Genomic DNA, 13746 nt, shown 5'->3' on the forward strand with positions numbered 1-13746 from the left:
GAATACATATATGTGAGTGTTTGGAAGTGTTTAGTGTGATTTCAACCAAATTTGCAGGGATTAAGTATCCAACAACGAATATGTATTACAATGGGGTATATGAGAAATGCATTAAAGGATGGGAAAATAGTGATCATATGTATATCTGAGAAATGGGATTGAAGATGAGGTCAAAGTTTTATATCTACTGGAGAGAATGTAACTTGTTGATGAGGTCAAAGTTTTAGATTCTAAGTATAAGGATAGATGGATAGAGTTTGTTTTTAAAAGATTACATAGTATGCAGAACTATTATACTCATTAAAACAAATTTCAGATGGCACTCAATGCACTTTTCTTTTCTTATGAAAGCGACTCTACAACTCCAAATTATTTTAGTAATTTAGCTAGTGGAATGGGTTATTGGAATTGAGACTTCTACTTCCAGAACAACTAGAAGTGATTTTGAGTATGATGAATTTATGATAGAAAATAGTGAGGTTAAGGTTCAGAAATCAGAGTTGGAGAAATACTTAGAGGAACCACTGCTTCCTAAAGGCACCCCTACAGAAGAATTGAGGTTTGATATATTGAGTTGGCGGAAGAATCATGCTCCTAGTTACCCAACTCTTGCAAAGATTGCAAGAGATGTATTGGCCGTACGATTGACAAGTTTAGCATCAAAATCCATGTTCAATACCGGTGGTAGGGTTCTTACAACACAGATGAGTTCATTAGCTCCAGAAGCTGTTCAAGCATTACTTTGCTTAAGTGATTGGTTGCCAAATCTCAATGACAATGTTGATTCTGGTTGGAAATTTTCAGTTCAGTTCAGTTCCTTTCCTTTTTTTTTTTTTTGACTCAGGAAGGGCAAAATTTATTAAAATCTAATACATCACTAAGGAAGTAATGGTATTGGTGAAACCAAAGTACAAAGACACTACCAAAAATTACATAGACTTAATGAAAAACAGCCTCCCAATTATGAAGAACCATGTCCAAAGTGATTCCTTCAAAAATTTGAGTACCCACACACCAATTATAAATCAAAGTGTTGACTCCATCTTTCAAATTTTTTATTGAATTAAATCTGCCATTGAAATCTCTTGAGTTTCATTCAAGCCAAACAACCCACCATATTGCAAACGGGATTATGTCCCAACTCTTGGTCTTCAAACTTAAGTTCTTCCCTTTCTTTCTTCTCCACTCCCATAATGTATCCCTCACACTGCCCTGAAACACCCATTGAAGATTATAGCCACTTAAGAAGTAAAACCAAATCTCGCTGGTTGTGTCACAATGCAAAAACAAGTGTTGATTTGATTCAACACTTTTCTTACATGACAAACATCCATTTACATTGCCAACTAACACATTTCACTTTCTTTGAAATGCAGATGTACAAATACTTTGAAGTTCAAGGTATATGGACTAAGGAATAAGGAAGTACTGGAGGAATGCATGTTGCATGCAGGCTGCTTAAGACTTACAAGTTATGAAAACTCACATTTCAATCCAAGGATGCAAATGTTTTTGAACTTCTTTGTGTTTTCTTTTGCAAGAACATGTAACTAGGAAATTTGAAACATTTGTACGTGTTTACTTTATGTTTGGCATAGGTTTTGAAGTGAAAACTTCTTATTTTGAACTGAATTTTGGTATTTCAGATAACAGAAATTATCGATAATTTTACGGATATCCGATAACCTTAAGAAACGGTATCAGTTAGGTATTGATAATTCCGTCGGAATTTATCGATATCAGAATTCTGATATAAATTATCGGTAACGGTACCATCAGAGCCACTTAACGTTTGGATGAGTACCTTTGACATGATATCATCAAGGTTGATTATAAATACCAAATTTATTTTGGTCTCTTCGTCTTGGACAACAAAAATCGGGGTCGGAGTCGGGCCCCTTCTAAGGTTTAGATTTTTGATCTCTGTACTGTGGCTATGGGGAGTGAGGAAATGCAAAAGTTTTTAGTAGGAAATACCATTAGGTCCTAGGAATAATATATGAGAGAGAGTCTAGTCCAGTTGACTCAGTCAACTCTCTCTTTGGTCCTTTTTGGGAATATAAATTATAGTTTGGTCCTAGAAATTATGGTTTGGCCCTAGGATGATGTCATGGATGATGTAATTGTCATCCTGTAGTGGCAGAAATACCCTTTTGGATAAGGACCATATATATAGTCAAAAAGTAAGAGAGAATAAATCATTCTCAGATTTACTTTCTCTCTCCTATATTTTCAGATCTAGAATTTTTCTCTCTTTTTCTTGTTTTTTTTCTTCTTGCTAGAAGCTAACAATGGCGTCTCCACTTTCTTTTCTTTCTTTTTCTTCCTCATGCTGCTGTAACAATAGTGATTCGAAGGTGAAAATCATGTTTTATTTGTTGTTGATGCGGTTGTATATGATGAAAACGATTTACAACGAACTCATCTGCTGTTGTTGTTGAAGAAGATGAGTTTTAGGATTTTTTTTTCTCTGCTGATGAAGTAGACGATGAAGATGATGAAGATGAGTGCTGCTGATGATGAAGAAGATGAAGATGACAGAGTTCATTTATGGATTGAACTTGTTTGTGATGTAGACGAACACATCTTCTGCTACTGTTGTTGCTGTCAAAGATAGATCTGCTGCTGTTGAAGATTTAATAGGTTTTTGTTTTTCTTGATGTTTACTGCGATTGGTGATGATGATGAAGATGAAGATGAATTCAAGATAAATCTGCTGTTGTTGAAGATTTAATTAGGTTTTTTGGTTTTCTTGTTGTTGCTGCGATTGGAGATTATGATGAAGATGAACTCGTCAAACCCTAGAAATCTGCTGCTGCTGTTGAAGATGAAGTTTTTTATGGAGTTCATTTCTGGAATGAACTCTGTTTTTTTTAGGTTTTTATATGGAATTCATTTCTGGAATGAACTCTGTTTTTTTAGGTTTTATATGGAGTTCATTTCTGGAATGAACTCTGTTTTTTTTAGGTTTTTATATGGAGTTCATTTCTGGAATGAACTCTGGTTTTTTTAGGTTTTTATATGGAGTTCATTTCTGGAATGAACTCTGGTTTTTTTAGGTTTTTATATGGAGTTCATTTCTGGAATGAACTCTGTTTTTTTTTAAGTTTTTATATGGAGTTCATTTCTGGAATGAACTCTGTTTTTTTTAGGTTTTTATATGGAGTTCATTTCTGAAATGAACTCTGTTTTTTTTCTTCAGGTTTTTATATGGAGTTCATTTCTAGAATGAACTCTGGTTTATATAGGTGATTTCTGAAAAAATAAGTAGAAATTAATATGAGTTCATTTTGACGAATGAAGTGCTACAAAAAATAGGTAAAAATTAACACGGAAGGGTACTTTTGTCCATTTAATATTTTTAAATAATTATGGACCAAACAGTAAAGGCGTTTAACCAAAGGACTAAACTGACATGGGCCCACCTAAAAAAGGACCAAACGATATGTAACAAAAAGAAAAAAGATCGATGAAATTGAAGAAAACGAAACCGTTATTATAGAAATCGATGAAGAAGAGCAGGTCGAATGGTTATCGTGATTAAAAGAAAAGAAATTGGGGAAGAAGATCAGATTGATAAGGAAAGAAGAGTAATCTTAAAAATAAAAAACGAAATTGATGATGAAGAAGAAGAGAACTACAAGGAAAGAGGAATTGTGGTAAATAGGAAAAAGATTGACGATGATGATCCTCCTCCTCCGTGTGAAAATCTCCTGCGAATTTGATACCGGAAAGCATTCTGACGAGATTACCAGCTCGGACACTAGCAGTACGCGGTTGCGTTAGTAAGTTATGGCACAATACAATTTATAGTGATACAAAATTTGCTTCTCCTCACTTTGTTCAAAATCAAAATAAATTAAGTTTAGGTACAGGATACTGTAAAGGGTTACTTTTTCAGTTTAGAAAAAGATTAGGATGATGCTGATCTTGATATTACATTATATACAATGTACAGCACTAACAATGCAAGTCACAAATGAACTAGTAGGTTATTGCAATGGTCTAACATGTATTGAATTATTGAGTGAACCTACTGATATGTCAGGCATAATAAGTGTCGTTAGCCGGACTAGAAGATACTAAGCCTCTCCAATGAAACTCCTACCAGTACCGGGGGGATTATGCAATTATTTGTGTCATTGTTTTGGTTTTGATTAATTATCACAATTCACAAGTGTAAAATCGTTATACTTGTTTTTACTTCAAAAGCCAATGAAGAGTTTGTTCGCATGGTCTTCACGCTGGGAATCAATTCATGGAGATCGATAATTATTAGTACGGATGAAATCTCGCTACTGTAGAAGTATCAATATCCATTAATAAAACATATGAAAATCCCACACACAGGTCGTGTGGTGATGGTGTTGTATTTATACTAAAACAAAGGAAGACATAGGAAACTACTAGAACTCTCTTTGATTGATAAACAAGGCTATAACTTTCCTTGTGTGAACTATCTCTAAATTTAGTAGATGCTTGATAATCACGGTACTCCAGTTTCCTTAATACGCCCCCTCAAGTTAAGCGGCTTTTCTTGGACGGTTAACTTGCATCGTAAATCATCATGACGAGCAGTGCCAAGGCTCTTGGTAAAAATATCAGCCAATTGATCTTTGATGTTAACAAAACGAACATCTAATTGACGACGAGCAACGCGTTCCCGAACGAAATGGTAGTCAATCTCAATATGCTTAGTGCGGGCATGGAAAACTGGATTAACTGTAAGATATGTAGCACCAAGATTGTCGCACCAAAGTGATGGTACTGAACTGGAGATTCCTAATTCTTTCAAAAGTGATTGAATCCAGATTATTTCCGTTGTTGCAGTTGCAAGAGCTCAATACTCAGCTTCGGTGCTTGAGCGTGATACATTAGGCTGCTTCCTAGCACTCCATGAAATTAAATTAGGGCCAAGGAAAACGCAATAGCCACTAGTCGAGCGGAGAATCAGAACACCCTGCCCAATCGGCATCACTAAATGCATTCAATGGAAGAGTAAAATCTGCAAATGCACTTAGTTTAAGATTATGATTAGCTTTCATAAATAACCCGTAGTCATATGTACCCTTAAGGTATCGAAGAATACGCTTGACAGCAGCCCAATGTTCTTCCTTAGGATTGTGCATAAATTGATAGACACGGTTGACAGAGAAGGCAATGTCAGGTCTAGTGAAAGTTAAATATTGAAGAGCCCCGACGATGCTTCGGTAAAGAGTTGGGTCAGAGAATCTAGTGCCACCATGCTCAGATAAAACAACCTTGGGATCAAGTGGTGTTGCTATTGGTTTGGCACCATCCATGTTAGCTCGTAATAGGAGTTCCATCGTATACTTTCTTTGAGATAAAAACATACCTGAAGGAGAATGATTAGCCTCAATACCCAAGAAGTAAGACAGGTTGCCAAGATCAGTTATTGAAAAAGCCTTATTGAGGTCAAAAATAAGTTGTTGAATGCTATTTGTAGAGGAGCCAGTGACAATAATGTCATCTACGTAAATAAGTACGTATGTAACATGAGCTTGATGATGGCGTATGAACAGAGAACTATCCGCCTTAGAAATTACGAAACCAAGATGAATAAGGTGAGCGCTAAGACAATTATACCAAGCTCGCCGAGCCTGTTTCTGGCCATAAATAAATCGATGTAGCCGGCAGACATGGTTCGGAAAGTGAGGATCGACGTAGCCTTGTGGTTGATGCATATAAACCTCTTCTTGTAGGAAACCATTTAGAAAAGCATTTTGAACATCTAATTGATGAAGCGACCAATTTTTAGCTAGTGCAAGAGAAATAATTGTACGAATGGTACAAGGTTTCACGACTGGACTAAAAGTCTCGATAATCCACCTCCTCTTTTTGACTAAAACCTTTAGTAACAAGACGTGCCTTGCGACGATCGATAGTACCATCCGGTTTACGCTTAATGCGATAAACCCATTTATCTCCAATACTATTTTTACCGGGAGGAGGAGGAACTATAGAAAATGTCCCATTTTTCAAAAGTGCATAATAGTCGTTGTCCATGGGTGTCCGCCATTGAGGAAGAGAAGCAGCTTGAGAATATGTGAGAGGCTCAAAGTCATCATCGTTAGTTAATGGATGTTTAGTAGCAGCATAAATTTTTGGCTTAAAAATCCTATCTTTAGCACGAGTTGTCATTGGATGAGTAGTTGCTAAGTTGCCTGGAGGTGGAGGTGAAAATGATTCAAAATTTTGAGTTCTAGAATCATGAGCTGTAGAATCTTGTGTAACCAAGTCTTCATTTGTTGTAGAGAATGGCAGCGGAGAAATTTGAGCATATGGAGAGGAAGAGGACGAAATAGCACCTGAAGTTGATGAAGGAGAAGAAGGTGTACTTACTGCGGGTGATTCAGGTGGCAATGACGGATCTGGTGCAATAGGGAGAGTTGGTTGTGGGAGTAATGGTGGAGAAAAAATAACAGGACGGGAATCTGCAGTACGCAGAGGAGTGGTGCTCGGACCTGCAAACGGAAATTGGTCTTCTACAAATTTGACATGCCGAGAAATATATAACGCCTAGTCGGAATATGCCAACACATATAACCTTTATAAGCGGAATGATATCCAATAAAAACACAGGCAAGGGAGCGTGGTGCAATTTTATCAGCTGCATAAACACGCAAATGAGGATATACTAGACATCCAAAAACCTTCAAAGAAGAGTAATCAGGAGGTTTATTAAATAATTTTTGGTATGGGTATAGGTTACCCAAAACAAGGGACGAAAGGCGATTAAGAACATAACATGATGTTTGAAAAGCATCAATCCAAAAAGAGTGGGGCAAAGAGGCTGTGTGAAGAAGAGCCCTACCGGTATCGCCAATATGGCGATGACGGTGTTCTGCTAATCCATTTTGTTCCGCAGTGTGGGGGCAAGAAAAACGATGATAAACACCTTGAGAATCAAGATGTGGTGTGAATTTTTTAAACTTGATTTTCTATCTTAGCTTTAAAGACAATGAAATTAGGTAGAGCATCAGATTTACGGGCTAGAGAAAAAATCCATACAAAACAGCTAAATACATCCATGATTAACAAATAGTAACGAAAACCATCACGAGAAAGATGAGGATAAGGTCCCCATAAATCAGCAACCACCAAATGTAAAGGAGAAGTGTATTCACTTAAACTCAATGAAAACGGTATTTTAGTACTCTTACTAATAAAACAAGAATGGCATGGCATAATTCGATTAGATGTAACAGGAAGACAAAAATTCTTAACAACTTGCTTCACAGTACGAAGCATTGGATGGCCTAATCTTTGATGCCATATATCTAAAGAGGACTCTACATTCAAAACCAACGGTGATGGAGAAAGAGAGGACACTGCCTGTTCAAATTTGTATAGATCATTTTCAATTCGCCCGCGGAGCACCACTTCGTCCGTCTGCCGGTCCTTGACAAGGAAATAAGAGGGATAAAAAATAAAATAAACATTATTATCCGCGGAAAATTGAGAGACGGAATCAAGTTTGCTTTAATTTTAGGAACATGATAAAGATGATTAAGATGAAAAGAACGTCCACCATAACTAAAAGAAGCCTTACCATAATTTGCAATATCCAAGGGATCACCGTTACCTATTCGTACTTGATCAGGACCATTGTAAGGAGTTTGAATATGCAAATTTTGCATATCACCAGTAACATGATTGGAAGCACCAGAATCTGCTACCAATGACCTGGTTGAAAAGTTCCTGGTGCAACCGACGAAGGATTAGATCGAGGAGGATGTTGGCTTGAAGACCGAGGTGTAAAATTAGGGTCAAAACGATGCCAACACTTGAGACCAGTATGATTTCGACCACCACACAACTGACAAGGTACTGGAAAGTTATTGGAATTATTGAAACGGGGGAATGGAGGTCTATATGAGCCACGACCTTGGTTAAAAGTATTGGGACGATGATTATGAGAAGGTGGAGGACGAGGAGAAGAAGAAGAAAAAACAGGAGGTCGAGAATTATTTGTTGTTGTAGTAACATCAACAGTAGAAGGAGTTGGCAGAAGTGCTTGTTGATGATTCAATCGCAATTCATATGCAAGAAGATGAGATTTAAAATCTTCAAAGGACATGTCGGACATAGTGGTCTGTAGAGAAGTAACAATCGAATCGAAAGACGTTTCAAGACCTTCAAGAATAGTTTGCTTTAACTCTGATGGAGAGATTTTAGTCCCAGCTGCTGCAAGTTGGTCGGCCAATGTCTTTGCACGAAGAAGATAAGCAGCCATTGTACTTTCACCTTTGCGAATCGTCCTTAATTCTCGTTGGAGTTGCATCAAACGCTCTTCAGTTTTTGAGGCATACAAAGTAGCTAGGGCATCCCAGACAGCCTTGGATGTTTCAAGATCGCCAACCTCGAGCAAAACAGAATCACTCATGGTAGAGAAAAGCCAACCAAGAATAATAACATCTTGTTCAATCCATTCATCATAATCTGGATTTGATTTTTCCATCACTAGTTTTGCCATCAGGAAGGGTTGGAGAAGGACAAGGATGAGACCCATCAATAAATCGTTTAAGACGGTAACCACGAAGAAGAGGATTTAATTGTGTTCGCCAAATAAGATAATTAGAATCAGAGAGTTTTACATAGATGAGGTGGGTGATTTTAGTGAGATTAGGGAAAGAGGAAGAAGAAGAAGAGGGAGAAGGAGTAATTTCATGCGCCATTGTAGGAGTAATTTCAGAGATGGTACTCCAGTTTCCTTAATAGCTACCACCTGGTTCTTTTGCCTCTCCTGTTGGTTGATTGGTAACTAAAGTTCCAAGATTGTTTTGTAGACAAGCCACCCTTTGTGGGGATGTCTTTTTTGGAAGACAACGATTGAAGTTGGTGGTAATAATAGTAATATCGAAATGTTGCTCTCGTTCGACCTCCACAACGAGAAGATTCATTTCATTCGACTGCCAACTGAATGTACTCTGACAGAAACGGCCAATTGACATCAATATTTAATAGTTGATCATCTTCTGGAGTTTAAAGGGTATCCTTGTATTGCACGTTCTGACAAGATAATGGTTAGCAGTAGTGATCATAGAGATCATTGTTGTAATGACCAGAGTAGTTTCTGCTGTTGTTGTTGCAAGGTTCATCTGTATGTATTAAAGGACAAGGTCAAGCAAATATGGATCAAGGAGGAAACTTGGATATCCAGATTAAGGATCTGGAAGGTTTACCTCCAGGTCCCTTATGTTGTTACTTTGGCACCACTACTGCTGCTACTACCCCTTCTACACGGGTATTGAGTTTGCATGATCAGGTGTTGCTGTTTTGGTTTAATGGGGAATCTGTTATGCTCTATAATTTGCACATAAACATCTCGAGGTGGTAAGATGCTCTCACTCCTACCCTTGTTTGTTTCGAACTAAACTCGAAGGCTATTGCTTTGACGACGTTGATATTATGGACATGGATTGTCAGCTGCACGCTCAAGCAGAGAACATTGTTTCTCTGAGAACTTTCATTCCTGAAGGAGAAATTTGTAAGTTTAATTGTTTTGAGGATTTGCAACAGTTTTTGAGGAAAAAACAACTTCTAGGATGGTTGAATCCGGGAAGAGGATTACCCATACTTCCTTTTAGTTTTTTTTTCTCCTGATATTTAACTTCAGTATCGGATGGTGGCCAGTTTGTTATCAAATTAAGTTTTATTCGATTGTTATTAATTTTTTGGTTAAGATATTTGCTTAGAACAATGAATAGACAATGCAATTGTTAATAATGCTCAAACTCGTTGGAATCTTCACATTGATTAGCATATGTGGATGAAAGAGATCCCATTGTTTGTTTTCTGGAATCTCACTCAAAACTTGAAGCTGATATGATATAGAAATAAAATTGTGGGTTTCAGATGCTTGAGTGTAGTATATTGAATGTGTTTTGTGCAACCTTAGTTGTAGCGCAGGAGCTGAAAATATCTGTCATAATCACGTTTCACTTTGGGTTTTATTTCGAATTCTAGGCAGGTTGGTGTTGTCATGGTTGAGATGAACTTTAGACTGCTGAGTTACTTTTTGTGTGTCTATGTAGTTTATAATAGCACCATTGAGATTATGTGGCAGTTCTGCTTGTATGTATTCTTGACTCAAAAACTTGTAGTGTGTTACCTTCTACATTCAGCGAGATAGTAGTTTCCCAATTCTCAAAGTCAAGCATAACACTTTTCTTTCTCATTAAATTTGTAAGGGATCTATATGGATTTCTAGTTTCCTTTTTTTTCCTCAATATCGTTGTAAAACACTTGATGAACTGGTTGTTTCTTTTTATTTAATGGCTTAAAGTCAACTATATGGCTTGTGGGATCTTCTTGTTTGTGTGCCTGGTAGGGCTGACATTATGCTAAAGCACGACCAGGCAGTCAGGTACAGGTACTTCTGGGAGTTAACTCCAAATTCTAAGCAAGATTTTCTCATAACTTTACCATTTTGTCTGTGAGAGCATGCAGTTTCAGGATCCAATTGGTTCGCTGTGTTTCTGGATACAGTACCTGTATTGAATAAGGCGTACCTTTAGCGGTTTCTGTGTATCGCAGATTCACAGGCCTTGTACATTCATGACTCGTGCCGCAGTCAGCGTAGTTTTGGCAATTGTGAAGAATACCCCCTGATTATACAATTTTCATTTTTAAACTCTTTCTGCCTGACAAGTGTTTCTGTACTGTTTTGAGCTAGATGCTTGGAGGCATAACAGCAACCCCAGAAGTATTTTCCGTCTAAATAAGGTATCTCATAGTATATTTTAGTCCCTTATGAACAACAAAATCGGCTCCCCTTTTAACATCCGTCTTCTAAAGTTCAGTTCAGTTTTTCCTCTGACCTCTGTAGTTATGGAACTGAATTTGAGGAAGTGCGAAAGTTTAACCATCGATGATGAAGAGCTGAACAACAAGGAAAGACTAATTGTAACAAAAAGGACAAAGAATGATGAATTTGAGGAACACGAAAAGGTTGTTCTAGAAATCGATGAAGAAGAGCAGGTCGAAATAGTAATCTTAATAAAAAAAAGAAAAGAGCAGATTGATAAGGAAAGAAAAGTAATCGTAAAAATAACAGACGAAATTGATGATGAAGAAGAGCAAACCGATAAGGAAAGAAGAGTCATTGTAAGAAAAAGAAAGGAAATTGATGACGGTGAAGAAGAAGAAGAGCAGAACAACAATGAAAGACCTTTGGGTAAAAAAAGAAGAGAAATTGATGAAGAAGAAGAGCAAAAGGACGAGAAAAGAGCAGTAGATGATGATCATCCTCCTCCATGTCAATATCTTCCCGAGGATTTGATACTAGAAAGCATTCTGACGAGATTACCAGCTCGGACACTAGCAATATGCAGTTGCGTCTGCTAGTTATGGTACAATACAATTTATAGTGATACGCGATTCGCTTCTTCTCACTTTGTTCAAAATCAAAATAATTTAAGTCTAGGGTTTAGTTTTATCAATACAAAGATAAACTTAGAGTCAAGTACCAAATCCTAAGTTGAACAAATATTAGACCAAACACTAACATTAGTTAAAAATGTAAGTACCAAAAACCAAATAACCCATAAATATAATTTAAAACTTAAATTACTAAAATATAAATAACTAACATAAGAAGACATACGTCTAAGCCATCATTATAAGCTAGCGTCTTTAACACCATTGGATAATAACACATATCAAGTTTTAGCCGTTGATGATAATAGAACAGTTGCCTATAACATTAATTGTAAAAGAGCCCTCTGTTTCCATCCCATGTATTCCAATAATTTATTATAAGCCCTCTTCACCATTGTATCTCTGCTGACTGCTAACTTTTAAAAAAAAAATTCCATGAAAGTGAAAGTAGTTGAAGATACGAATCAGAGAATAACAGAAATGGCTAGGTAATTCGATGCCTTTATAGCTTTACCTTGTTAATAGCTAGGTAATCTCCCCACAGAATTCCAATAATTCACACAAAACAAAATTTTGTTTAAGGGTCTGCTTGATTATGCTCTAATATTGAGTTTAATCACAAAAACAAGTAGTACCCATTATTTGATTCTCCTCAAAATTTTCTACAACAGAGAATTTTTCACACTTCGAAAGAAAATGTACATGTAACATACCCATGATTAAATGAATCCTGAACTGTAACTAACTGTATACAGCATGTTCTTTTCGTTGTTTGATTCCGAATCAGGAAAGCGAACGACCCTAATTTAATGTTGGACATAGAACTAATAATGTAATTGGGAAGAAGATACTTAGCTCAAACCGATGTTGCTGGGGATGCACAAAAAAATGTAGAGGCACGTATACGATACGCTGTCCTAAAGGCAATATCGCCTGCTACTCCGCTCAGATGCTATAGCAGTTGGCGAGTCACCTCCAGGATACAACTACTGATAGTACCCCTCCATGTAGCATACAAAGAGAGTACCCTTGGAACTTGGCAGTGTTAGCAAAAGCTAAAAACAGAGAAACTAGAAATAAAAACTTATTTTCTGAAAGCAGAGGAAGAGCAGAAGAAGAGATGTTTCTCTGTTGTATATTCAATGAGCTCAAGACTCCTCCTTTATATAGTGTTTAAGACGTTACAAACGAGAGGAAAAATGCATGCAACAAAACCATGCGTATGGCAGAAATACTGGTAATGTTTGGTTGAAAACAGTGTTGCCTTTGTCAGGCTTAGAGCAGTGTGTTGGCTTCATGCGTATGGAAGAAATACTGGTATTGGTTGAAAACAGTGTTGCCTTTGTCAGACTTAGAGCAGTGTGTTGTTAAGAAGCCAAGCCAAACACGTACGGACAAGAAAGTCAAAACAAATATGTACAGACAAGAAAGCCAGGACAAAACATGTGCAGACAAAGAAGAAGATTCTTCTACATGTGTGTAAAACACGTACCAAAAGTTTTAGCAAAAAGATAGGATCTAATGAACCCACACCCGAACCCGACCCGACCCGACCCGACCGACAGACCAGACGGACGGCGGCGGCGTGCGTGCTTCTGTGCGAAGCACCGCGCGTACGGGAAAGGAAACCTTGCCCTAGTCTAGGCCTTCCCCCATCACACAAAAGTCTAATGACCCAAGGGACATGCCCTTTTAGCCAATTCTATGGTATTTAAGTCTAAAACTCTTTAGATTTTAGTCTATGTGGGACTATTGTTTTATCTATTCAAATGAAAAAACAAGTAGTGGGCAATAGGTCTAGAGATCAAAACATAGTCCATGCAAATTTGGTATAACAAAGCCGTTTTTTCTAACAATCCCCCACATGAATGATAAAACATATCGACGAAATCCGAGAAAACATAATACATCAATATTAGGCTAAGGTGTCCCAGAGATTGAATCTTAACTTAGTGAGAGGTTACCGGAACTGCTTGTTGTTACGGTGAACACAATGTCTTGAACCGCCAACAGTGAGCGCAATTCAGAAATAACAACCACACTTTGATGTCTCAAAGAAAAAGAAAGCTGCCAAGCTCTTTCCGTTGTGCCCGTTTTGGCCGTGGGCTAAATCCCGGACTTAATGAATGTCTCTAGAGAAAAAGCTCAAATTCTCATAGGAAGCGGCCCCACTTCCAACATCCACATGGGTGAGTCCATTAAGAGTGTCCTTCCACACTCCGGTTTAATCAAAGTCATGGAACTCATTAAGATCTTGACAGATCATCCTAAAACATGCAGGCAGCACTATCATACGGTTACATCATAGGGAGGGACAAAGATAGTGCTCTCTTGACATCACCA

The 13746-nt window shown here is 37.4% G+C and overlaps 1 protein-coding gene across 1 annotated transcript; it reads left to right on the top strand.

Annotated features, from left to right (window-relative positions):
• Window positions 1–8622: 8622 nt before the first annotated feature.
• On the top strand, window positions 8623–11370 carry LOC113312501 (FK506-binding protein 5-like). Its single transcript, XM_026561250.1, has 5 exons — window positions 8623–8721; window positions 8811–8946; window positions 9117–9268; window positions 9451–9511; window positions 10853–11370. Exons 1-5 carry the CDS (start codon window positions 8623–8625, stop codon window positions 11368–11370), a joined length of 966 nt encoding a protein of 321 aa, XP_026417035.1.
• Window positions 11371–13746: the final 2376 nt, after the last annotated feature.

Source organism: Papaver somniferum, chromosome 9 (genome assembly GCF_003573695.1).
Source record: "Papaver somniferum cultivar HN1 chromosome 9, ASM357369v1, whole genome shotgun sequence".
NCBI lineage: Eukaryota > Viridiplantae > Streptophyta > Magnoliopsida > Ranunculales > Papaveraceae > Papaver > Papaver somniferum.